At 40.2% G+C, this 27,398-nt stretch overlaps 1 protein-coding gene across 4 annotated transcripts; it reads right to left on the bottom strand.

Moving 5' to 3' along the window:
• Positions 1-731: 731 nt before the first annotated feature.
• On the bottom strand, positions 732-27,070 carry CHODL (chondrolectin). Of its 4 annotated transcripts, none has more exons than XM_066568507.1 (8): positions 26,906-27,070; positions 11,695-12,007; positions 10,868-11,025; positions 7,105-7,152; positions 6,652-6,735; positions 5,217-5,319; positions 3,034-3,106; positions 1,164-1,275 (listed from the first exon to the last, which is right to left on the bottom strand). In XM_066568507.1, exons 1-7 carry the CDS (start codon positions 26,994-26,996, stop codon positions 3,037-3,039), a joined length of 867 nt encoding a protein of 288 aa, XP_066424604.1. In that variant the 5' UTR covers positions 26,997-27,070; the 3' UTR covers positions 1,164-1,275; positions 3,034-3,036. The 4 variants fall into 4 exon arrangements, with proteins under 4 accessions (XP_066424598.1, XP_066424606.1, XP_066424604.1 ...); XM_066568505.1 differs by lacking the exon at positions 3,034-3,106 and adding an exon at positions 2,824-2,902 and having other exon boundaries at positions 1,168-1,275; XM_066568501.1 differs by lacking the exon at positions 3,034-3,106 and having other exon boundaries at positions 732-1,275.
• Positions 27,071-27,398: the final 328 nt, after the last annotated feature.

The raw sequence follows: 27,398 nt of genomic DNA, 5'->3' as shown, positions 1-27,398 counted from the left end.
ACATCAGATTGTCACCAACAAATCAACCAGAGTGTTACTGCCACCATCCCAGACTGCTCCTAATGACTGGCACAACCATTCTTAAGGCACAGAATGCTCTTAAGCTACCAAAGAGAATGGACATTAATGATGTTAATCATAACTCTAAAAGACAGCTTTAAATGTACCACAGTTACCTCTAAATCTATCCATCAATTAATATAATTAATGTGTTTCTAGATAATAGTCTGAGTAATGTAGGAGTCAATCTATGAGTGCCACTTCCAAGAAAAAGCCTTTTTCTTCTCTTTGTTCCAACATTATATTATTCCTAACAAACTATTAGCTATATTTAAATGACCTTTAATGTCTTTTTTATGTAGACTTACTGAAACAGTAATTTTAATCTTAAACTCTTGCCCACAGTGATTTTTTTTCCATCAGAAAAATATTTTACTGAAGTAACAACTAATAGCTGCCTTTAAAGGGCACACCATTAACGAGGTATCACTTTCCAAGTTTTATGTTGACCTTGAGCCAATATGAAAAAAGGTTATAGTCATTCCCTGGCAAAATGAATTCGTTCTATGACAGCAAAGGGCTTTGATGAATCCTTGAATTTTGCCACATCAGGTTGATGTCACAATATGGTGGCTGTTTCTGTCAGCAACCATGTCATTATTTAATAAAATAATATTTGTTCCCGAGGTTCAAAAACTGTGTTAAGTGTGCAAATAAATACTAAACAAACATTTTGTATCAAACTTTTATGCAAAGATAAATAATTGTTACACTGTAAAATTGTCAGTTCCATTTACTGTACATTGACTATACAATACAATGCATGAGAGACTAAAAGAAACAGAGGAGGTTTGTTTAACTACAAAGTCTTAAAACTGACATACACTGTGGATATTTCCCCATAAAAACTTCAAATGCTCTGTTCATTTCATTGCTCACAACTAGCTAACTTACATCTCTTAGCAAAATAAACACATACCCTTTATTTAGCATGGCATATTTTGTTACTGAATTAATAAACAAACATCATATAAAAATGATCTGAACATTTGCCTCAAGGGGGAGCTTACAGTTCATTCTTGTAGATCCTTTGCATTTTCAAGCCATTCCAAGCTAATGTTCTTTGACGACATTATAATACAGCCTCACTGCAAAATGTTATTTTTGCCTCGTTTTCAGTCAGTAAATCATTATACCTCCATGCTACTGTCCTTCCTAGGCGTCTTTGAAATCCATAGTGTGGACTGGTTTGGACTGGTTTTTGTTCTTCCTTTACTGAAAAATAAAAATACAAACTATTTTCAGTGCACATGTGCCTGCACAGTCCTGATTCAGCTCTGTGATCAGACCTGAGCATTCCATCCCCAGATCTCAAGGCCACATTTGGTGCTTTCACAGTGTGGGTTCCCCATCCACAGTGGCACTGTTACCAAAAATACCAGACCACTCTGCTTAGCAGTGCTGCTCCCAGGAACTGCACTGAATTGGCCTGGATGGTTTTTTATTTATTTTTTTCCCAGTTCCCATCCAACCACACCTCTCGTACAGAGTAGTCTTTTCAGAGAACGACTCTGTTTGACCAGGGCTGGTGAGAGCTGAGCACTTCCCTTGTCTGGGGGGAAGCAGAGCACACAAACCCCCTAAACCCATGCCCAAGGTGCAGCCCACCCATCCCAGTGGGTACCAGACCCCTGCCCACCCTGGGTACACCAATGGGGTCACTGCACACACCTGTGCCAGCGAGCCCCTTCCCTTCGGGGCTTGACCTGACATCTCATGAAGTGATGGGACATGAACCAGACTCCTGGCAATGAATGACTGGTAGAAAGCTTCCTTAGGGCTAGTTTTCAGTCAAAACTGTCAATAGCAGGTTTTGTGTTTGGTGTTTTTTCAATTTAAAAAAAGAGAGAAAACTGGTTCCAAAAAGTACTTGCTCTGCAATACTGCTAAGGTGTTTTCCCTGATTTTTCCAGGGAGCCCTGAGGCACCCCAAAAGTTTATGGCAGTCTTTCCACATGGCTACAAATGCCACAATACACCATCTTCCCTCACTTAGACTGGGAGATGACAGTGCACTGCAGACTACTGAAAGAGGAGCCACTTCAAGAGCCATTGCAGCTGCACTTCAGTGAAAATGCTTCAATCTCTGGGTTGAATATTTCACACTGATGTTGTTTTTTTTTTTCCCCAATTAAGTAAAAACCAGAAGAGGAGAAGTAGCCCTACATAACTCTGTAAGGTGGAAACCTAAGAGTCCCAACAGTCCTATACATCCAGTTTTCCTCCTTTCCTGGTGTGTAACTGCAAGCGAGTCTGAGTTGATTTAAAATGTACTTCGAGGGTGCTGAATGCTACAGCAGTTTTCAGTCCCTCCAGACTTACCTCTGAGGTCCTACAAAATAATGCATTATGTACCTGAGCCCATTGGAGTAATTGGAAAGACTCCCTTTGGCTTCAGTGGACTTTAGATCAGGCCACAATGCTATAAACAAAGCAATTGCAATGAAATCGAGTAGTTCCAGCGCTTCCTTCTTAAAGAAACGAAGTCACTACTTCCCTCTGGATTAATCCAGCAAAAGCAGGCACAAATTAATGATGAAACAATTTGAATGGAGGGTCCTTGCCACACAGCAGGAGCAATTTCTAAATACCTTGGATCAGAACTCGAGCTGTATCAAATGAGGTTATCTTCAACAAACCTACGCTGATTTTCACAGCTGGTTCAGAAAACAGATTTTAGTGACAAAGGTAAGATGCAATAAATAGCTTGAGCATATTGGTGTTTTGACCATCAAATGCAATCATAGAAACTGAGAAATATACCAGGTTGGAATTTAAACTTTCTGCAAGGCATTCAGATGATAATGGAGATGGGTCTTTGAAGCAGTTTCTCCTTGCTTCCCTGGAAGAAATGAAAGGGAGAGCATCTAAGCATGAATGAGCTGATCATTTCTGCCAGCTACAGGGACGAGGTGTTGCTCTGCCTTATTACTACCCTTCAAGAGCCCAATCACAGGCAAAATTAGTCATGACCTTTCAAGCTAGGCATGTCCTGGTTGGCCATGGGTTGTGGCTTTCAGAGGAAAGGTCACCATGTTGTGGAAGCCTAAAAAAGAATGAGAAGTCAGGTTCACGTGGAAAGTTGGGGGTCCCTCCTTCCCCAGCAGGACAGAATCCCTTTCCTAAAGTTCTGCTGTGTCCAGATGATAAATTCAAGCAATTGTTTCTTCTTTTGATTTGGTTTTTGCCCAAGAGCTGCATATTTGTGATGAACAAAAATGGTTTGCAAGGCAGATCGTAGGTGGGAATCGAAAATAGATAGGAAAGTATTTTTAAAAACAAAGTTTTGTTTCAAAAAAATACTTTATTTTTGGTGATAGTTTTTTTGATCTAAATGATTTTTTTAAAATGCTTTAATTTCTTTAATTAAAGGTTTTGATGTAACTCAAAATGGACATTCTGGGAACAAAAACAAACAAACAAACAAACAATAAAAACGAGAGCCCTATTTTGCATCAAAACCATTTTGTCCTTGATTTTTGTACCATTTCATCTATCAAACTAATCAGCTGACAGAAAAAAAAAAAAAAGGGAAATCTTCCAAGGTGAATTTCCAATATCTGTGTCATGCAATTTTGAAGTCTTGGAAGTTCAGATGAATTACTTCTGGATGAAGTGCTATAGCATCAAAGGCCTGATCAAAGCCCACTGAAGTCAACACTACTTTTTCTATTGATTTCAGTGGGCCATGAATCTTTCACTGCTTTCCCAGGAGTATTCAAGGGCTGAAACTTTTCTCAGAAGAGAAGTACCTGCTAGAAAAGCTACCAAGATGTACCATACTTACCAGGAAATCCAGGGCCTCTGGAATAAGGGTTCCAGAATTCAATTACTATGCAATTGTTAATGTTATACATATTACTATTTTACTACTCTTTTCTGCTTTGAGCTTCCAACCAGTGGTGAGGTTTATATATCACATTTCACATATATATATAACATTTCACATTGTGAAATGTTTATTTGCCTGTCACAAGACAGGTTGGAAAGTGTTTATTTTCCTTTTCTTTATAGAAAATGCATTAAAAAAAAATCAAGTTTGTTATGCAGACCTCGTAATGTTTGTTCTTTATGGCTGCTTGCTTCTATGAAGCAGGGTATCAAGGAGTACTGCAAATATCACTGTACATTCACTCACACAGACAGAAACAGTCTTCACATTTGGAGTGTTTTCTCGCCTGAAATAAGTTACTGCAGCTATTGGCAGGAAATACTAAGTAAAAACCATAAGGAAAAAATAAAGGGCTAAAAATAAGGAGGATTTTTATTTTAAATTTCTTAAAACAGTGATATCATATTCCTTTTAGTTGTTCCTGGTCTTCAAGAGGGAAAAGAGCTTACAAATGATATTTGAGAGTTTCAGAAACACCAGTTCAGAAAAAAATATAAATTATATGTTGTCATGTCTTTATGTATCTATATGATATTTTGAGAAAAATGAAAAGTCCAAAGGATTTAAAAGCCTGAAGAAAATTGTACTGTATTTCAAAGGCTGAAATGTTTCTTTTTTGCATAATAGTACCCCTGCTTGATACCACAGCTATGAATACATATCTATTTATTTTATGCATCCTCTTAAGCACATACATGATGTACAAAGGATGTCACACTAGTGTGTGGCTCAAAGCAAGCTTTTGTTTTTCATTTTCAATTTCTGTGCCCCAGTGGTCCATCTGTTGTTTGTATGGTATGTGCAGTGGAACAGGATTAAGCAGCTGCTGGCCCTTAGGTTTGTCCTTGGAACAAATTTTTACTTTGGCTTAGAAATTGAGCTCACCCTGTATCCGTGAGGGACCCCTCTACTATTTCCCACAGCCCAGGTACTTTACAGGTGGTAATCACTATGAAAGAGGTGAAATAAAAGTGCTGACAACAGCCCTGACTATCAAGTGGTCTGCAAAGAGACTTTCTTCAGGAACAGGTGGAGTCCCAGCAGCAGCATTCTTTGAGACCTAGAATTATCTCAGCATGTTGTGGAAAAAGCCTGAAGGTGAATGTTCAGCTGTAACAGCTGTAAACTACTTGCATTTTAATAGATGAAAAGGCACTTATTTGCATATTTGGGGATAGATGTAAGCAGTCTTTCAGTAGGAATAGCTTGCCAATGGAAATATGAATTCTGCATCATAAAACCACTATGGATGAGTATATTTTACCTTTTATGAAGCATCTGGAAACAGCAAGTCCCAAAAGCCACCAGTATCAAGAGCAGCAGTGGTATAGTGGGTATTACAACATAAATTAAATTCGGAATTATACCTACAAGACAAAAATTCTCATTAATGTCTCCCATGCTGAAATGCTTTTAACCATGTCAGGAAAAATCTGGAGTAAAAAAACAGGAATACATTAACTTACACAAAAGAACACATATATTCTTTCTATAGGAAGAGCTCCAAAGAGAAGTAAGCAGTATCAAGAATAAAGCATCACTCGAGTTATATGCAAAATATATCTTAAGGTCTTCAATTCTGATATTTTCCAATTTTTTAATTCACAATTCAAGTGTTTTGATGGAGTACATTTCACAGCCTAATTTTTTTTACAGTCCATTTCAACTGCAGACTCTTTCATCCTTGTATCTGGATTCCCTGCCCATGCAGGATCACAGGAGGAATGAGCCTGGCTCTCATCTTCCCTTTTCCCTTAAAAGACACATAAAGCCTCTCCTTGACTAATGGGGAGAGTTAAAGGTGCTCCTCTGCAGGTCCCTGCACAAAAGGAGTGGAAAATGGTGCAAGCTGAGACTCCATCATCTGTCTGCAATAGAGGATGGGGTCTGCAGCTTCCAGAAGGGTACTGTTTCCCAGTAACTGTATGCCCATGTTTTGGGCTAGTACACATTTAATGTACAGATTGTGGAGATTTTCTTACCTATTGTCCTATTTTGAAAATATTTTCCCTAGCAAGTATAAATGTGAACATTCACATTGTGTTTGAGTTTTAGTCTTTGCACAGATTGTATTAAAAGGTATGATTGATTACAAACCACAGTTCATCCATATAATAATTCCTCTGGAGTTAAAAATAATGGAAACACCAGTTAGGAAGCTGGCTCAAATCCAGACAACCAGTGGGCAAACAAAGCACCCCCTTTCAATAATCCAAATCCTGTAAAATCCAGGGCTGCTCCTTAGACATGTTCAGTTCCTTGAACTAAAGTCATGCTACAACTCTTCCTGAGCCTTGGGACTCTGTTCAGAAGATAAATTGCTGAATGAAGCAGCCAGGGGCAGTGCAGAACCTGGGCAGCAGGTATCCACTTCCCAAATATCAAGACTCATCTCTACTGGGAATCTTAGCAAGGCACTGAACTCCTCTTAACATGTGGTTTTCCAAAATCACAGGGTACTTGGGGGAGCTATGGACACGGTGTTTATCCTAAGTATGGTGAGACAAGGAAATAATTTGTTTCCACAGCAACTAAAAGGACTAAGACTCTTGAAATGTTATTCAAATATATGTATTTTCAGGGCACTTCCCAGGGAAACAGACTGTTTCTTCCTATTGACAAAAATGGAAACTGAAATATTAATATAATTCTACTGTTAATATTTTTAGCAGAACAATATATTCATATGAACACATTACCTGTTTCAGTAGCAATAATATGATACTGATCTTCTGGTTTGCTTGTGTCATAAGGATTTCCTGCTGGCACTGTTGGAAAAATATCTGAAAAAGAGATCAGGCATTTTAGGAAAACAGTAAAAAATATGGCCATTATGTTGTTAAATAAATGAATAGTAATTACATTTTAATTTTTATTGGTAAAATGAACATTTTTATGATTTATTAAATATACACGTGAACAGGATTTTATTACAAAATTGGAATTATATCTGTAAGAAGAATTACAAGCAGTGTTATTCTGAACAACAGCCATATATTTGTAGCTGTTGCTCTCTGAAGAATTCATTTTTCCTATGTTCCAGTTCTTAACTGTGCCTGTTAAAATTGAGTAATTTTGGAGACTCTTGAATGGTATCCTTATAATTATGTATTTACCAGTGCAATGGAATTTAATGTGTCAAAATTTCTTACCGTATTCTGGCTCTGCTCTGTCTCCTAATTCTTTTTCTAAGACATTATCTGTTAAATCAATATTTGAAATTGATTGTTGAAGAATGAAAAATGTGTGCAATAAAACAGATGTTTCCATTTTTTTCATGCAGTATCACAGAAATAGATACATTCCCCCAAACAATAATTGCTTAATTCTTCAGCATTTCATCTTCTTACCAAAGACTCTTTGCAAACTAGTGTCAGATTACCTCTAGTTCATACTTTGACCTCTAGTTCATACTTTTTGCTCCTTAGAAGGCCATAGTTTAGTCTAGTTTCAATTCTTGGTGGCCTCTGATTTAATGGCTAATGGTTAAACCCTAACTTCTTGTGCTGAATAAAGTGCCTGACATATCCAAAGCTTCATTTGTGCAGACAATTCTAAAACCACATAGGAAGTTCTCTCTATCATAAGGTTATAGTAACTTAACAGTGCTATGAGACTGCAGTTCTGAGGGTCTTGACAAATACAAACTGCTAAGAGAAATCAAAACAGCAATAAAGCCTACTAAATAATTATTTCACCTACTCTGGTAAAAAAATAGCTACATTTGGCCTTATATAAAGAAAGACACCAAGATACTCCAAAGAACTGAGCTGCTGTCTCTTGACAGCAGAAGAGGAGATGAGTTTTTAATTTGATTGCATAATCAAACCTACAGGAGCTGGACAGGAACTAAATGAGGTCACAATTACCAACCTATAATTAAGTTTAAGATTGCTGAATGATCAATATGACCCAAAGCCAGACTGAACATTGCAACAGTAAACGCTGTCAAGGGAGGGCTTGGAAAAATAAAAGTGTCCACCAGAAATGTAGTTGCTGCTTGAGCAAGGCTGCCTAATGAGCACTGTCCTGGACCTGCTGATGACACAATTAGATGGAACTTTATCAAAGTCACCTGCAACCTGTTTTGGCCTGTGGCTGGCATCATGCACCCTATATTGAATACAGACAGGAGAGTTGTGAAAAACAACATGCTCAGATAACAAACTGAAATTCAATATGCATGTGGCACTGTAGCACTCCTGGTGAAATGGATGTATTTTGCACTGCTAAGAGCTGACATTGAAGCCTTTGCAGTGATTTGAGGGGGGAAAAAGGTCTTTTGTAAGTCTCACTTGGTTTGAGATAACAAAAGTAATTTTCCTACAAACATTGTGTTACTTTCTTCAGGCAGTGAAAAAAATGTCATATATCTATTTATATACATTTTTGCATCCACTCCTTTCCTCCATGTGACAGAAAAATACATTTCTGGAGAATAGTCTGTTTTGCTAAAGAGCACAATTCCAACAGTTTGAAAACTAAATAGCTACAATTCAGTAGTACTGCATTTAGCTGCATAACAATGTCAATACTAGCAATAATCTACCTATGCATTGTTTGCCTTATGCCTCAATATGCCTCATTATAAACTAATAACCCACTTTCTACCTAGAGAAAGAAATACAAATGTATTTTCATTGTTACTGTTATCACCTTGTTTTCTGACAATCCAAAATATCCAGCATTTTCTCAGATGGTAAAAGCAATAGAAAAAGCAATTCTTTATCACATCTCAACAAGAATGGTAAATAGTTCACTAGTACAGAATAATTATCTAATTTAAATTTGTTTGCTTTTAAAGCTACAAAATAGACCTGAAACCAAACCTTTTTAATAAAGCCTGCAATTTCTTACGTAAAAATGTTGGGTTTTTAACAACATGAAACATTCTTATTTTGTTATGCTATTTCAAAATAATTCTAACAGTTCTAAAAGTGATAAAATTGTCACATTTCTTTGAAAGGCCTATGATGATTACTGATCATCATAAAGTAGTGATAACCACTAAAAATTTCAAAAGTAGGAATAGGTTTTGGGGGTGACAGTATGCCAAAACACGTTGATATATCAACTCTGCCAGATATTTAATATTTGCTTGTAATATTAATTACCATTAATATCCTCATTAAGTGACCAAAAAGTGAAAAAGATACGTATCCACCAAAACCAGAGGAACAAAATGGCCTGGATCTCGACAGACAGACCTCTACAAAGAGAGTGATTGTTGTTTGATCATCAGCATAGAGAAACAAGAAAGGAAATTTCAGAATTATATAGGTCAAACAGCTGCTAAGAGTAGGATTTCATAGAATGGTTTAGGTTGGAAGGGACCTTAAATAATAGCTTTTTTCCAACTGCCTACCATGGGCTGGAATACCTTCCACTAGACCAGGGTGCTCAGAGCCCCATCTAACCTGGCCTTAAATGTTCCCAGGGATGGGGCATCCTCAGCTTCTCTGGGCAACCTGTGCCAGGGCCTCATCAGGCTCACAGCAAAGAATATCTTCCTACTACCTAATCTAAGCCTACTGTCTTTCAGTTTGAAGCCATCCCCCCTTATCCTGTCACTCTAGACCCTTGTAAATAGTCTCTCTCCATCTTTCCTGTGGGCTCCCTTCAGGCACTGGAAGGTCACAATTAGGTCACTCCAAGGCCTTCTCTGTTCCAGGCTGAACAATCCCAGTTCTCCCAGCCTTTCCTCCCAGCAGAGCTGCTCCATCCCTCTGATCCCCTTGGTGCCTGCTCTGGCCTGGCTCCAGCAGGTCCCTGTCCTTGCTGTGCTGGAGCCCAGAGCTGATGCAGCCCTGCAGGCGGGGTCTCAGCAGAGGGGGCAGAGGGGCAGAATCCCCTCCCTGCCCTGCTGCCCACGGGGCTCTGGATGAGCCCAGCACACGGGGGGCTCTGGGCTCCCAATGGCCAGGGCATGGCCAGCCTCTCACCCACCAGCACCCCCAGCTCCTTCCCCCAGGGCTGCTCTGGGTCTGCTCATGCCCAGCCTGCATTGGTGCTGGGGCTGCCCTGACCCAGGTGGAGCACCTTGGACTTGGGCTGTTAAACCTCATGAGATTCCCAAGGGCCACATCCTGAGTTTTTATTAATTAATAAATGAAATAAAACCATAATTTCCTATGCATTCTTTTAGCTTAGTTTTGAAAAACAAACACACCAAAAATTATTTGAAAAACTTTGCATGGTCCTGCTGAAAAACACGTTATCATTTACTGTAAGTATTGCCAAGAATAGAAAATTTTACAGGCTCAAACTGGAAAGTTTACTTTTTATGTCCTTTCTGGTTTTGCACCTTGTTCTAGTTTATAGTTCACTTTTCCTCTATTGACATATACAGAACTTATGTCATGTCTGAAAGTACAGCCAAATTGCCTAAGATCTGTTTTTTCTGTCACCATCTCAACTAGCATGCATCTGCTTTTCATATCTCTCTAAGTCTACATGCATGAATACAGAAATTTTTCCTGCTGTTCTGGACTTCGTTCTTCAAGCCATAACTTTTTAAAACAACCACCATGTGTAAGTTGGTATAAAATGGGAGGGCTGCAACTATGAGGACAGTGCAATGTTTTTTACAGGAGTACCAAGATGTCTTGGTCATCCTACCTAGGAAGTAGAAAATGTACACTTAAAATGCTTTGTGAAGTAAGGGAATTAATTAAATAAAATAAAACCCTGGGAAGGCATGATAGTGAAGCTAAATTTCTTATTATATATAAACAGGTTTATTTAAATGTATTAAAAATGTATTTTAATAGTTATTATTGACATATAATATCCCCTGTTAATGCCAGCTCAGGCACACACCAAAGGAACCAGTACCAAAGGCCAAAAGATACTTGAAGATTCCCTCACAAACAAGACCATGTCCCACCAGTGAAATATAGCTTCAGTTTTACCTACCTGGGGCATATTTGCAGATAAAATTGTGCTTCATGTTGCATCTATCATCATTCCATTGATAAAGATAAGGCCCTCCCAGACCAGGGTTTGCAGTTGGCTGGTGATACATCACCACACAGGCTTCACTTCCACAGGAAGGCTCATCTGTGTACCAGTTTCTAGTTTTTGAAGATAAGGTTCATCAGGATGACAAAGAAAAGTGTATGCATCAATGTAGAAATATCAACCCTAACAGTCCCACCCTCTTCAAAGGCATCCTGCATTTCCCACAACACTTCTGTGAAAGGCCCAAGAACGTTTCTGAATCTTAAAACAATTCTGATCAAAGCACCTCTGCAGAAATAACACCCTACTAGACTCTTATCTGTCCCCTTGTATTGAGTTCTATGAGTTGTTGCTACTCTGGCCTTTGGCTTCATCAGGAAGTTAAAGGTTTTTCAAAAAGGGTAGAAACAGAACAATTTACACTCAGCATCTCACAATAATTTATTTGGTGGCTGGCTCCCTGATTTGAGGTGGCCAGATCCTTGCAGAATTTACCTGCCTGCTTTCAGACCACACCTGAAGGACTCTGTGTGTGGCAGAACAACCTCCAAACATCCTGCAGAGGCAAACTCTGTGGGTGGCAGCAAAGAAATTTGTAGGCTGTAGCCACACAATGCCATCCTGTCACAGCTTCAAATTCAAACCCCCGATTGCCAGTTACCCTTCATCTGGAGAAGTCAGGGGGGGGATTCCACAAACTTCATGCTGTCAAGCAAGGTTTGGCATTTCAGGCTCCATTCCTTTCCTTGGAACCTTCTCAATGAGCAGTTTCACACTCTTACCTGAATGGTGACATACTTCCATCAGCCCACTGGTAGAGGTCAGGGCAAGCACTTGACGTGGCCAGTCCATCGCCACTTCTCCACAGCCCAATCCAGAAATCACCATCAGAAATCCCAGAGCCTGATTTGGTGAGGTTTTGCAGCATGTTTTCTATCAGCTGCTGCTCAGCTTCACTTTCCAAGCTCAGTAAAGCCCCACCATCGATTTCACAGGCCTGGCGGGCCTCCTGGAAGCCCACGCGTCTAGTCAAGTCCTGGAAATAGGCTAGTTTGTAACACGAGTGCTTGAAGGCACCATAGCACACCTTCTGGCCTGGAAAACAAAAACATGGGGCTGTTCAGAGCACAGTGATGAAGAACAAAGCTGCAAGAAAAGAATACAGCACATCATGCATATGCTGGTGAAGGACGGGATATTTTTGCCTGAGAGGATTCATGGTGATAACCTAGCACCACTGAAATCCTTTGCTCTAATTTAAATTTCAAACAGCACACAGTTCATGGGAATCTATGCCATCCTGCCATGGCCTGTGAAACTCTCCAAAACACTGAAGATTCCCAATAGGCTCTAGGAAAATATTTTCTTTCTAATGACTGTACCATCAGGTCTCTCTGTTATAGCCAGGATCTGTTTGGAGCATATTCCTTGACTATTGCATACTAATGGACCAACTTCACTTTTATTGTGTAATCTGGGCTATTCAATTTAAAAAAAATAAGTTTCAAATGCACATGTTTAGTGGCAAGAAGCAGCTGATTTTTTTGATATTTTAACTTTGAGAGGCTGTATATGAGAGAAACCCATAGCTGCTCTTCACTACAATATGCCTAAGCACAACCTGTAAAGGTCTGTGGGAGGAGAGAGTCTGCTCTTTACAGTTCTTTGTCTGAGAAAGATATATGTCTGTTTCCTAAAAAGGAAAAATAATTATCATTTTCAACTACTAAGACTCTCTAGAGTTCATTCAAGGTATACAAGATGAGAACTAACACACTCACTTATCAGCCACAACTGAACTCCAGTAGGCTTATTTAGGGACAGAAAAAGGCTTCTAAATAGAAACATCTCTTAAAAAAATAAAAACAAGTTTTTCCAGAATAGAAATTTATCACTGGAGAAAAAAAGTAGGAAAATTTATTTTGTTAAGTAAGAATGACTGAAGGATACCAAAGTAACAAAAAACTACCAGGCATTATCTAGACTGTTTAGAAATCAACAATAGTCATTATTTTACTGGAAAATTTGGACAACGCATAATGGAAAATCACACAATAGGCTGAGCTGGAAGGGATCATTGAGGAGCATGGAGTTCCAACTCCCAGCCCTGTGAAAAACAGCCCAAGAGTCACACTATGTGCCTGAGAGCATTGTCCAAATGCTTCTTGAGCTCTGTCAGGTTTGGTACTGTGAGCACTGCCCTGAGGAGCCTGTTCAGTGCCCAGCCATCCTCTGGGTGAAAAACCTTTTCCTGATATCCAGTCTAAACCTCCCCTGACACAGCTTCAGGCCATTCCCTGGGTCCTGTCACTGATCACCAGAGGGAAGAGATCAGTGTCTGCCTCTCCCTCTTGTGAGGATGTTGAAGATCAAAATGAGATCTCCCCTCAGTCTCCTCCAGGCAGAACAGACCAAGTGACCTGAGTGGGTCCAGTGGGTCCTCATACAGCTTCCCCTCAGGGTCCTTCACCATCCTCATAGCTCTCCTTTGGGCACTCTTTAAAGGCTTTTTATCCTTCATATATTGAGGCACCCCAAACTGCTCACAGCACTTGAGGTAAAGCCACACCAGTACAAAGTACAGTAGTTTATTGTACTATATCAGATTTGTATTTGAAAATATTGTATTTAGTCTCACTTTTCAGCAAACCCAGACATGTGACTCATGTAAATAACATTTGAACAAGATTTATCCTTTTTCACCTTAAAAAAGTTATAATTTGTCACTGGGAAACAGCAACATCCTCGCATAGCTTCAGCTATATTTATGTTTTCCCAGGCAATGTTTTTCTGTGCACAAAGAGTAAATATCAAAGCAAACAAAAAACCTTAAAAGCTACATCAAGTTTATTCTTTTTGTATTAGCATTGTTTTATTTTTGTATTTAATAAGGAGGATATTTCCAATAGCAGACAGCACAAGGGCTGAGTCAAAGACATCTCTGTATTTGCACAGAGCATAGTTTCAAGTATTTGCAGAGAATAAGCAGATTGTAACAAAGATGCATTAATATAGGAATGGGAAAATAGGATCAGCTCTTGACTTTTTGCTAAATCTGAAAATAACTCATTTTTTTGGACCATTTCTGTTGTAGAAAGCTAAATTATAGGGGCAACAGAGATATAGTATGCTTAACTTTCTAGGGTTTCCTAAAATTCTGGTAATTTTTCTAGGAAAAAAAAAAAAACAAAAAAACAACAAACTCTGAAACCTTCACTTTATAATACCCTATTAAAGTTTATCTTGGGAAGGACTATCAGGAAGAAAAGCACCTTTTTAATCTCATTCTTACCTTGGCAGACAGACTTCTGAAAATTTTGTTGTTTATCAGTAATTAATCTACCAAAATAACACAGGAACAAGAACAGTCTAAAAAAAGGACAAGCCTGTGCCACAGATATGGAAAAAACCAGGCTCTGAGATCAGGCAGAGAGTGCCAATTTTGACTTTCTCTGATAATGTCCTGACAACACAATGTATGCCCCAATTTCTTCCCTGATACTTCCCTTTACTCATATAGGTTAGGAGCCTTGCTCCCAATAAATGCAGCAAGGACCACAGTCCTAGCTGGGCAGTGATGCTGAAGCAAGGGAAATTCCATTTAACAGAGGTGCATATGAAATAATGGGCTTCCTCCTGGACTTCTTCAACAAAAAATACTACTGTTATCAAAGTAACAAAGTGATAAGTCTAAATGTTGCAAAGTGGGAAGTACAACAATGAAAGCTCATTGTTGAAATTAAATCCCAGCTCACTCCCTTCCTCTACAATGCTGAAATTCCAATTTTGCTAACATGATCGATTTTCCCCCAGGAGCTGTGTCTCACTGACAGGACAGAGTGCACAGGGAAGGAGGAGCTGATCACATTTTGACTCTCACTGCTGGGTGAGTGACAATGGCTCATTGCCAGAGCACACATGTGTATACAGCAGCACAAAGAGCCAAAGCCCAGCACTGAATTATGCAGGACACTAATCACTTCCAAGGAAAAGTGGCCACCCATTTCCCTGTAGTTGAAAACTGGATTCAAAGCATTAATTCAAGATGTACATGCAAGTTTAGGAAGAGTGCTTTGTCCATTGTCTTGCTCTTTTTATTTTCCCAGACAATCTTTGAAATAAACTCTTCCTTGGTTTCCTTTCATTCTGTGCACATACTTCTCCTTGACATCAAGTAGCAAGTTATCAGCAAATTCAGGTGTCAAAATATCCTGGTCACATTTTCAGTCATGCAGGAATTTTCAACCAACTGTGATGAGCAGGCTGATCACTATGGATCATAATTTTCATGGGAAAACAGCTAACTTTGCCTTTATAACACACCATCCACTCCCCCCCACCCATGCATGTTTCTCAGGTGGCTGAAGTGCTCCCCTCACACTCTGTTCTCATGCACAGCCTCTGCTTTTCTGTGACTCTCCCAAAAAATCTGAGCCAAACCTTCTAGCAGAAGAAATGGATCCTTGCTGGCTGCCTAGCTGAGCTTTCTCAGGATGCTCATCTGCCAGTCAGCTGCTGCATGGGGACTCAAGCAGAATCATAGAATCTTTTAGGCTGGCAAGGACCTTGAAGACCATCAAGTCACAGCAAGGGCTGTTTCTGACCTGCTCCAAGGCCTGTATCCATAAGCTGTGCTGTGTTCTCATCCAACACAGGGGCTGTATCAATGCTCAGCTCCATCACCCACACCAAGGAAACCAGGTGGGGCTGTATGGAGCAGCAAGGAGGATGACGAGCATTTGTGATGCACAAAGGCAAAGAGCTACTGCAGCCTCTAATATGTGCCCTGCCTGCTCCCATTGTGCACTCAAAGCAGGGAGCCCTCTCAGAGCCATCAGAATACAGATCTGAAGGCCCAACTTCTATCCAAGGGTTTCCAGGTTAAAACATTGAGGCTTTGTGGAAGACATTTTCTTTCTTCCCTTAAACTGACCAGAATAATTTTTAAAGACACCATTTTTACTGCAGATGTTTGGGCAGGGTTAAGTAACTCTAAAATCAAGTTTTACAAGTGAAAGAATTGAAAAAATGAAAATTTGCATGAAATCCAACTCCTAAATTACTGCTCTTTCATTTTTTTGCTCTCTCTACCTGTGGCAAAAGAAATAATTTCCTCCTCACAGGCTGATCATTTCTGCAAGAATATACCTCCAGAAACCAACAGAGAAAACAGCAAGAAACAAAGAAATAATTGGCATTAAAACCCATAGACCCAAAGAGTGTGAATGAAGTGTGTGAGGCAGAGCAGTGAGCTTTCTGGAAGAAGCTGTGAATTTCTCTTGTTCTAGTTAATTTCATCCCTGTGTTTAGGCAGTGACCTGCTCTGAATCTTTTCTTTCTTCTTTTGAAGCAGACTTTGAACCAGTTCCACCGCGGCAGATAAATGTGTTAATGGAAATCTGCAGTTGTGCCTTAATAGCTGGCAAATCAGTTGACATTTTAGTGCTCTTCTCGGAACACACGGAGATGTCAGGTTTTAAAGCTTCATTTTTTCCTCTCACTACTAATTTCTGAACTACAAAGCAGAAATAATTTACCACTGAAAAAACAACAGAATGGACCACATTGTACAGGAGACAAGATAAGTATGGAAATATCAACTATGTGCTACTTTACCTTATCCTAACACCTTTCAGCAGACTCCACAGTTAGTTCAAAAGCAACATTTTTGTTATTTCAGCTGTATAAATTGAGTTCCAATTTTTCTGTCCCAATTGAATAGAAACTGGATTTGTAAGCAAGACTATTGGAATGAATCATGCTAAGATACTATGCAACATGAAAAATCTTTTTGTTGGTCTCATCATTCCATTAGCTGATGAAAGCAAGTGAACAAAATTTGCTCCAGAAAGTGCTAGCTACCATTTATATGGGTCAATTTTCATCTTTGGGTGTTTCACAAAAGCTGCATAGTAGAATGTTTAGATATCAGCCTCAGAACAAAGATATTTTTAAACTAAATTACCCATTAAAATATTTCTGCAGATAGTTGTACAGGAGGGAAAAAAATCTCCTTCAAGAAAAAAAGAAATAAGCAAATTGCAAGCTGTTATTTCAAGCAGTTATATCTCCATTATGCTTTAATAACCATGCTTCATTAAACAATTAATAAGTTCCTTGATCACTGTCATGACAGAAGTTAAGCAAAGTATCATTTAGAAGCAAAATTGCTGATAAAATACCCAGGTCAAAGACTTCCCTCCCTAAGAGCATCGGGCTTATTTCTAAACTAAACCTCCACAGGCCCATGAGGGGCACAAAGGTCATTTAGAGTGACACACCTCGCTTAGCTGGAGTCTTTGAAGACATCAGGTAGAAGATAAGCTCCCTGCTGATAAATCCCACTCCTCTTCCTTCTGAATCTTACAAACTAACCCTTCTTGAACCTCACAAACTAACCTGCAATCCAAGGTTTGATACCATTAGCACCCACCTAGATTAGGTCAGCCACTGCATGTGCACAGCATATGTGAAGAGAGACAAAAATGAGTGATGTAGCCTGATGTATTAAACTCCATTATGCTTTTGTATTTTGACTTTTTTTTTCTCCCTAAGGTAATGGATTCAGCAGAAAAATCAGAAGAGCACTTGGCAAAAAGCAGTGTGAAATATTTAACATTAACCAGAGCAGCAAGAGCCTGATGGAAACCTCTAAAAACAAAGTGACAAACAAAAACACAAGGATTTAAAATGAAAGAGATAATGAAATAGCAAAACAGAAATCTATGGCAATTAACCAAAATATTCTCTGCCTGTGTTATGAAGACTAGTCTTGGTCTTGAGCTTGCATGAGCTAGTGACCTCAGGGATGACCAACCAGCATGCAGGACACTGGGCACAATTTGTTTTCACCTGTCCCCACACCAAGTCCCAGTGATGCACTCCAGAACGTGGCCAGGAAGAGACTAAGTGGTAATAAATTTTCCTAATCACATTTTGTTCCAAAGCTGATGCATCTTGTCAGATGGTCTTTGTATCAGCCAGTCAGATTTTGCCTGGGTTCAGCTGCTGGTCACATTTTGCTATATTACATTACTGCTGTTGATGTTTTATTGTATCATATTTGCATCCATCCACCAAATATAATCTTTTTTTATGATTCATATTACTATTAAAAAGAAACCAACTGTGATAACATTTCATAATTACATTCTGTCTGCATTTATGATAAAAGCAAGTTGCCATCTTTTCTCCCAAAATTTGTAACACTCAAGACACATTGTTCTCCAGCTGAGTCAGTGTTCAAAGCACTGATGTTTCTCAGCTCACAGTCCTGAGCAGTTTAAGGAATTCCACATGCTCATAAATTTGACATTCAAATAAAACCTGCTGTACAGATCAAAAGCCAGCCTTTATCTGTACTGATATCTTCATAGCAATCTCTTCCATCCCTTAGCAGGTACTTTTTCCTCCAATCCTCCTGAAAACCAAGCCTTCTGAGGGAAAAGGAAGTTGTTACTGATTTATTCTGGATTAAGGATTATGCCTAAAATGTCATCATAGAGTTTTTTCTTAAGTGATTTTCCAGGATGAAAAATTTTCAAAGGTTCCAGGTCACTTTTAATGGCTTATATAAAAACTCCTGAGGGCCACATTTGCCTATCCAGCAGCTGTGCTTCAGGCAGATGTGCACACAGACAGCTTGAATGTAACGTATCACTGCATGCAGACCATGGCTAAGGTGGCTAAATGGAGGAGCCTGCCCCCAACCTCTCGTGCAAAACTCATCTATCAGCCATTCTTAAAATATTTCTTATAATGGATATCCTTCTTGCTAAATTCTTGGGCAAGTAAAAGCTATGGATGCATTTATAGACAGCAAGTCTAAAATGATAAATAGGATTTTTTTTTTCTATTCTCTCTCAAACACAGGCCAGATAAGGTAACTTCAGCCATTAACCATCCCATATCTTGTGAATTAGCAAAGATGATGCAAGAGGTCCTCAGACAAACAGGTGTCTCTAGGATTAATGCAACTTTTGCAAAGAGAAAAAAAACAGGGATGATGAAGTTTTAAGTAAAATCAAATTACTGTATTATACCATTTATACACAGATTTAGTACAGTCATGCAGAAAATGAAGCTACACAAGATGCATTTATCCTGTCCAGTCCTTGACTTTATTTTTTTCTTTTGCCATGGCAAGCGATTTTCAGTAGATTTATTGCTGAAAATGGGTTTTCACCTGTATGTTAGCCTCTACTAGATCAGTTATTGTGTTTCTAAGCACTTTTGGGGACAGGGAGTGTCCTTATTTCTGAATGACAACTGTCCTCAATAGACCCATTATAGCTACACCTTTAAAAAAACGAAGCAATCAAAAAGGAGACAGTGCAAAGGAGCACCTGGCAGTGCCCATTTATATATTAAATGTAACTCATTCCTAACACCTGGATTTTGCCATCAGCTGAATAGAAGTGCAATTAAAATTGGATCTGAGAGCTTCCCTGCACAATGCAGCAAGATTGCTGGTCACAAAAATGGGTAGTTAAGAGACCCCTTATGACAAGTATTGATCCAAGCAGGTTATTTTTGGGGAGGTTTGTCAAAGCCTCTGTGTGCTCTCTTTTTTAGGTCTTGGGAGGATGCAGGAGGATTTCTTGTCCTGCAAAATCTTCTTCATCTTGTTGAAAAAATTGGTGGGAGAATTTGTCTTCTCCCCAGCAGATTAAAAGTTTGTCTGGATTTTCAAAATCCCTGATGTGGTGCTTTAGGCTTCTTCTTGAGGTACTGGGAACTGGAATACCAGCCAGCATGAAAGCTGCCATCTTCACACAGCAATTCACTTATTTCCCAAAGAAAACAACACACATTTATTCCTTAAACTCAGCTTCTAAGCCCTGGGGCACAAAGGAGGGAACTCAGGCCATTGACAACAGAGCTGTAAAGAAGTAGCTTGATGTCTAAACCTCATTAGAAGCTAATCAACACTTCACCCTCCATAATTACCATTGCAGAAAAACATACAATTACATGAATCAATACAGGGTGTCTTCAACTGGAAAATTAATATCCATTTTTATGAAAAAGTTTTAGTCACTGACTCAAGTCATAACTCAGTCAGAAAAAAAATCTCTAAAGTATTTTCCAAAAACTATTCCTTTTTTCCCCCAGGTCAAATCATTAAAGCCCTGACAGCTTTCCTTTCTTCTAAGTGAAACATATCTTCATTTTGGCATCAGCTTGGTTTCAGCTATCTAACACATCATAAATTTCAAGCATGAGATCCATTTAGCTTTTCCTGTAATAACTATTTTCCCTTCTTCTGATCATGTGAACTTTACAGGTGTATATCACAGCACTCACCATGGCAGTCAGCCACTTCCTTCTCTAAGGGGCCAGCTCACAGCTGCACTGTCCTGGGGGTTCACAAAAAGTGGCAACATAGCTGCTAAAACAACCCCCTAAATCTACCAATTGCCTTCCCTTTTTTAAGGAAAAACTTGGACAGAATGAGGCCAATGATAACACTCAAGTGTCAATGGCATCTATTTGAACCCATTCAAAATAAGAGGAACTAGAGTGTGTTGGAAAGAGCTACATATCTACAAGTCTGCTCTGGGATGTGGATTATTTTACCCAGAACTTTAAAACCTCAGAACAAAAAAACCCAACCAAACAAAATCCCCCTTAACAGCAGAAGCTGTTGGCAGTGGGTTTGCTTCGTTTTGTTTTTTCAGTTCTTATAAACACAGTAACACATGGGTTAATTCTTATACACAGTGACACAATAAATTTTTATATATCATAAGCTGAAGACACACTAAGTACTCTAAAATTTCAGCTGTTTATTAAAAAAGCATAAACACTGACTGGCCCAGAGAAACTGTGGGTGTCCCATCCCTGGAAGTGCTCCAGGTAAGGCTGGATGGGGTCCTGAGCAATCTGGTCTACTGGAAGATGTCCCTGCCCATGGCAGAGGGTTGGGATGAGATGATCTTTAAGGTCCCTTCCAACCCAAACAGTTCTGTGGTTCAAATTAATCCCATTCATCAGTAGTTTTCTGTGTAGCCATGAAGCCCAGAACAGAATTCACAGAAGATTGTAAGACAGACATACTATGGCAGCTAAGAAGTTGTTAACTTGCTGTGGAATAGACATAATAGACAAAAATTGTAGTCTGAATGTTTTAAGTGTGTGTGCCTGCCAAGGGGAGCAGGAAATAGTTTTATTCTCCTATCCCAAACCAGCAGACATTTTCACAAATACCCACTTTATACTCATCAGTCAGTTCCCTCAACAGGTTTTATCCCAGGCATAAATGTAGGCACTTTTGACAGTTTCTGCTGATGGCTTATTTCTTATTTTTGCCTCCAGAAGGAAATAGTTCACAACTCTTTGGTCATAAAATCACAGAGTATCATTCATTTGGAAGAGATCCCCAAGGATCATCAAGTCCAACTCCTGGCCCTGAACAGGACCATCCCCAAGAACCCCATCAAGAGTGTTGGCCAACTCTTTTTGAGGTCTGTCAGGCTTGGTGTGACCAAGCCTGTCAGGCAGTGACCACCTCCCTGGGGAGCCTGTTCTGTGCCCAACCACCCTCTGAATGAAGAACCTTTTTTTTCCTAATTAACACAAATCTCCCCAGTCAGCAAATCCCCCTATGTCAATTAAATGAAGAAAAAATGAGAAGAGAAAAAACATACTCCTTCTCAATTATTTTTCATAGCAAGCATCATCCATTCTCAGTAATCTTCAGTGAAATTTGAATGTCTTTTTTCCAAGTAGGTGTAGTTTCATGCATTTGTTACCAAAGTATTTGCAGTAGATTTAGGCAATATATATGGCTGCAAATTATATTAATTTCCTTGGTTTAAGAGCTTCCTAGGGTGTAACACCCTTTATGCATTTCAGTACAGGAGTGTAGAGTGCTTTCTTTTTGTGGCAGTTCCACAATTAAAAGAGAAAACAACAAGCAAAGCCTTGCTCATTCACCTGCTCCTAAGAAAGTGGGAGAAGCCAATCCACATGGAATCTTAAAATTGGTGACAGTTCACTTAAGGCAAAAATTGACAAGAAGTTTGAGGGGAGGAGAAGTCTGTTAGAATATTTTGAAGGATAATTTGCACTAAGAGAAAATTCAGCGGTAAAGTATCACTGGTTAATGCACATTACATGTAGTCCCTTGAGATACAGTGTGGGATTCATCCCACCAAACTTAAGTTCTTCCCAATAACCTGTCCATACCTAAACTGACTCACTGACCTCACTGCGTAGACAGCTGAACAAATCAAACACAGAGAGCAGTATCCACTAGTGCAGATCTGCAATATATTCAAAATCCAAATTTCAATTAAATGAATCTCACTCTTAAAATATCAACTTTTTTCCTTCCCTTCTTATAAAGTGAGCCTAGATTAGCTGGATACTGCAGCTACATTCAGATTTACTTGGAGACATGCCAACTTTTTAGTTAGAACTCATTAATTCTTAATATTGTTTAGAACCAAAGGTCTCACTCTTTGTCAGTGGTGGCAGTAGGGACTGCTTCAGCAAGAGACTCAACTTCCAACTAGTGAGTGAGAGGTAAGAGTACAGGATTAGAGTGTAGCAATTACTACCAAAGGATTGTTTCATCTTACATATTGTACATTAGCATCTACCATCTTTTCTGATCCATCAGAGATTTGCAAAGAGAAAGCCATTATGGGAATTAGTTTCAGAAAAAATAATGCTGTATAGAATCCTTTATGAACCAAAGCATGTTCCCCTGCAAACATCCTACAATCGAGAAGTTTGATCTGCATAGGATCAGACCTGACCTACAGAGAGTTAAATTCAAGGTACAGAACATGAGTTCAAGAAGGCAGGTGCCCAGGTTTCCCTCTCTGGGAGCAAGAAAAGCCATGTGAAAGCAAGCAGGTTGTCCATACCATTCCACAAGGTTTTCACCATAGCTCTCTCCATGGCAGGCATTTCCTCTTGGGCTCTTTAGCCAAGTGGAAAACTGGGACTTGACAATCATGAGTTTGAGCTTTGCAATGCCTTTCTATTTTTTAACAAAATGCTGTGAGCAAAAAGCTGTATTCCTGGGAAAGCAGCATGCTGGTCTGAGACACAGCCCTAGGATTTTCCATGTCTCTTTCCTTATCCCTGAACAGAGCTGCAGCCTGGCCAACCTGCTCAGCTCTCACTCATGGGAAAGGTAAGCTATACATGGTTGACAAAGAGGGAGGGGGGTCACCTCTAATACAGAAATCTGACTCTAGAAACTGATTTAAGTACTTGGATATTTCTACCCTGCTACAGAAGGACTCCTCCACCATCAGAGGTCTCATCAAAACTGGGTTCTCATTCCACAGGTTATCGTGGAATTTCTTGGTTTGCAGCAAGGTGTGTTTAGCAGAAACATGTATTCTATCCAAAATCATCACCTCATTTCACTCTAAGAGTCCAGATCATTCATCTGCCCCCAAGAAGACAGTGCTCAATACAGCTGGATAAGGAGAAGAAATAATAAAGGAATCCATGGGAATTCAATGCCCAACTTCTCCTGCACTTCTCCAAGTCTCAGGTTTAGTGATTCCTGAGACCTTCAACTGAGCAAAAGGATCTTACACTATCTGGGCATGCCTATCCAAGAAAAGCTTTTGTAGCAAGGAACTAAATGCTGCATATTTCCAACAAAATGTGTTCAACACACAACTGTTGCACATGGAGATTAGATGGCAGGCTTTTTATCAGGTCGTATCTTTTCAAATTCTGAGCTGCATATGTGTCTTGAAATTTACAGTTCACACCAAAATAAAAAAAAAAAACCAAAACAACCCATATCTTTACAGTGGAAGGTTTCATCTAGAGAAAATGCTTGCACTTTCACAGGCAAAACTCAGGTGCAATAAGCAGGGCAGGCAAATTAAATTAAATTAAACTAAACCATGCATCTTTTGAGAAAGGGTTTGTTATCTCTAGTCAATCCAGTATCCATGAAGACACTGCTTTAATTCTCTTACTTTGCAGCACTTTATGCAGAACTCAAATCTGATCATAAGCCACATGAAGAACATATTCACTTCTTTAAAGGCATCTGAAGCAACAAAGTCTATAGTTTAGGGGCAATTCTGGTAGTTTCCTGACTCACCAAGTGGTTTCCTCATTTCATATTTTATATATCCAGATACTTTTGCACCAAAATAGATACATACTGCTCTAAAATACTACATCACTATTTAATCTGCTATTGATGCACAGCAATAACAAAGAGCAAAACTTTAAAAGCAGTAGAAATACAACTAGACAAACAGCAGTCATTAAGCTATAATATCTATGATTAATACATAGGCTGTTAAATGATTAGTAATAAGGTTAGCTTGCATCTCTCCTGCCCAATAGATACTTAAAGTAATTGCATCTTTGCAAACTGCATTATCATCACTTCATGCTCTTTATGATGTCATGGGACAGCAAGGCAGACTCAGCACTTTCTCCTGAGACTGCTATGGGTTTTTTTCCTATAGGAATCAATTCTCTGGCAACACTAGATGGTTGGATATGGAGGCTGTGAGCACTGCTCACAAAACACCTGTCTAGATATATTAAAAATTAAAAAGCATTTTGCATCACTGTTTAAAACCTCCCAAATTAAAGATGGCAAAGTAATACCACCAAAATGTAAATTGTTTGATGCCAACAATAGTTTCAATTATATCCTAGGAAAACTAACATTTTGGAAAAAGCAACAGAAACCCTTTACTTTAAAAAATGGTATTTCAAAAAGGCAGGCCTTTTCTCCTCTGTCCTTGTGACACTGTGATCAAAATGGGAGCAAATTTGCAGTTATTTCTAGGTCTGCTGCAAACTTACTGCAGTCAGTGGGACTCTTCACAAGGTCCAACCAGCACTCAAGCAGCCTCACAAACAGCTTCAGGTGAGTGATAGGAACTACATATTCATTTGGAATGAGAGCAGTGGAATTTCCTGCTATGCCAGATGCCAGATTATTAATCATGACTGAAGCACAAATATATATATATATATTTATATTTTTTTTTTTAGGAATAGGTCTGTTTAAAGTATAGACTTATGATTTCAAACATAAACTTGCCTAAGTCCAAACTGCTCATTCCTATGCAAGAGAGAGGTAAGACAGATGGGAGTCAGGTGACAGCACACACTGCCCAATTATTCAATGGTACTATTTCTTGCTTAAAATAATGTCAGCTACTGCTAATACTGCACCTATCCATGTGCATGTGCCAGAATATGGGTGTGGTCCTTGAGAGAAAGAAAGGGGGGAAAAAAGTTCTTCCAGTATATAAGAATATCTGAAATAAGCATAAATAAATAAATGTGGCTGTTATTGTTTAGGAAACCTTAATTTAATGAATACAACTTCAACCAATAAACTAATAGTACATAAATGGTTCTTTCTGTAAGTGGCTTCAAATCCTCTCCTGTATTTTACCAGACAAGAATTATCAGCATAATACAGTGATATGAGGCTCATCATATGGTTTGAAATGCTTCAGGGAAATATGGGGCAGAGTCCGTGTCCTATCAAAATCCCCAAAGCCTAATGTGCATCTAGGAACAGTCTGACAAGGCAGTATACACATATCCCACATGGCTTTAAAAGCTGGACCTCAGTTTCCTATGTCTCAGTTTAAACACAGAAGCTGCAGCTGGAAGATCAAGGGACTGGGTTTCCTCAGCCACACGGATTCCTGCACTGAGACTGCTAATGCCAACTGCATCTCATAGATAATTAATCCTCACTATTCCTTAAAAAAACCCTAGTGTTACATAGCAGTCATATAAATTGTAATGCTTAGAACTTTGATGTATCATATAAACCAGTATAATTCACAGTATAACAGAGATAGATGAAACATTTCAGGTTACTGTTGAGGCAAACAAGATTTTTCAAAGTGTTGGAAGTAGTGCTACTTAGCCATTGTTTCCTGAAGATGCTGTTTTACCAAAACCCCAAGAGCCCATCTCAGCTGTAGCATTAGAACCTGCTTCAAACAGAGCATGATCAAAATGGTCCAGTGACTGCCCTCCCTCAGCAACTAAGAAAGTTCTCTGAATTCAGCAATCAAATGCTTGCAACAAAAAAAAAAAAATAACCTACAAAAAAGTTTTTTTGATATGCTACTGCTACAGCCTTTGAAACAATAGTATACAAATATTTTGCATTGTTCTGGAGACAGTTTCTAAGAGCCACGTTCTTAGCCACATATACACACACAACTTGCTAACAAGCAGAGTGGAGTGTGTAAAGCTTTGTTTCCAGGCAAATGCACGGATCTAGAGGCACACAGAACATATCCCCAAGAGCCTGTCAGCTTTAGTCTGGAGGGTCTGAACCAAAGTAAGCTTAAAAGGGGTCTTTTCATTAAATTTTGCAGTTTCTGAGCATATACACCTGTATACTGCAAACACACAGTGGGAGTCTACAGCTCTTAAATTAAACCTCAGCTCCAATGTCAGACACAGGTTTCTTAAATATTGTCTTCCTTTTGGTTTTGAGAGTTGTGGACGCACCCACACACAACAAAACTCTTTTACACCGCACGCTCTTAAAAGTTTGCCCTCTCCTCCCAACAACACCGCAGACAAAGAAGAAACATCCCCGTCCAGCTGCCAACAAAACTCGGCGCACAGACAGACGCTCCTCGGCAAGACGCTCCATCTTTTGAACCAATTCGAACGCAGCCGGCAATGAACAGGAGCTCTGCGAAGACGGAGCAGGACAGGACTTGGGGCTGCCTCGGGAGCCCGCATCCCCCCGCGCTGGCCCCGCATCCCCCGCGTTCCCCGCAGCAGCAGCAGCATCCCCGCTCCGCCGGGGCAGGTGCGCCCGGGATGCGCTCCCGGCGCTCGCTCGCCGCCGATGCACGGAGGGGTCGGCAGCGGACTCGGTCACGGGTTCGGTCCCGATCCCGGGTCCGGCCAGCGGGCTCGGTTCCCGGGTTCGGGTTGGGGCTCGGTCCCGGGTCCGCTCCCGGAGCGCTGCGCTCCCGCACCGGCCCCGCACCGCGCACTCACCGCTGAGGACGCGCCCGGCGAGCGCCCCGGGCCCGCACAGCACCGCGGCCGCCAGCACGGCCGCCAGCCCCAGCCCTCCTCCGGCCACCATGGCGCTGCCCCGCTGGCTCCGAGAGGCGCTCAGGGCTGGGCGATGCCGGCGGAGAGCGAGGGACGCGCACTCAGCTCCGCTGCTGCCCTCCACCACCTCCCCGCCGCTCGCCGCCCTGCCTTTATCTGCTTCCCCCGGGGAGGGACCGCCCCCGCACCGCCCCCAGCCCCAGCGACAGCCCCAGCCCCTGCCCCAATCCCTGTCCCAACTGTAGTCCCTGCCCCAACCCCTGTCCCAATCCCTGTCCCAACCCCAGCCCCTGTCTCAGCGCCAGCCCTTGCCCCAACCCCTGTCCCAGATCCAGCCCTTGCCCCAAACCCTGTCCCAGATCCAGCCCCTGCCCCAGCCCCTGTTCCTGCCCCAACCCCTATCCCAGCCCTTGCCCCAATTTCTATCCCAGCG

The sequence above is a fragment of the Molothrus aeneus genome, chromosome 2 (genome assembly GCF_037042795.1).
Source record: "Molothrus aeneus isolate 106 chromosome 2, BPBGC_Maene_1.0, whole genome shotgun sequence".
Taxonomy (NCBI): domain Eukaryota; kingdom Metazoa; phylum Chordata; class Aves; order Passeriformes; family Icteridae; genus Molothrus; species Molothrus aeneus.
Note: the sequence above shows the minus strand (reverse complement) of the source record. Positions and strands in the feature narration are given on the sequence as shown.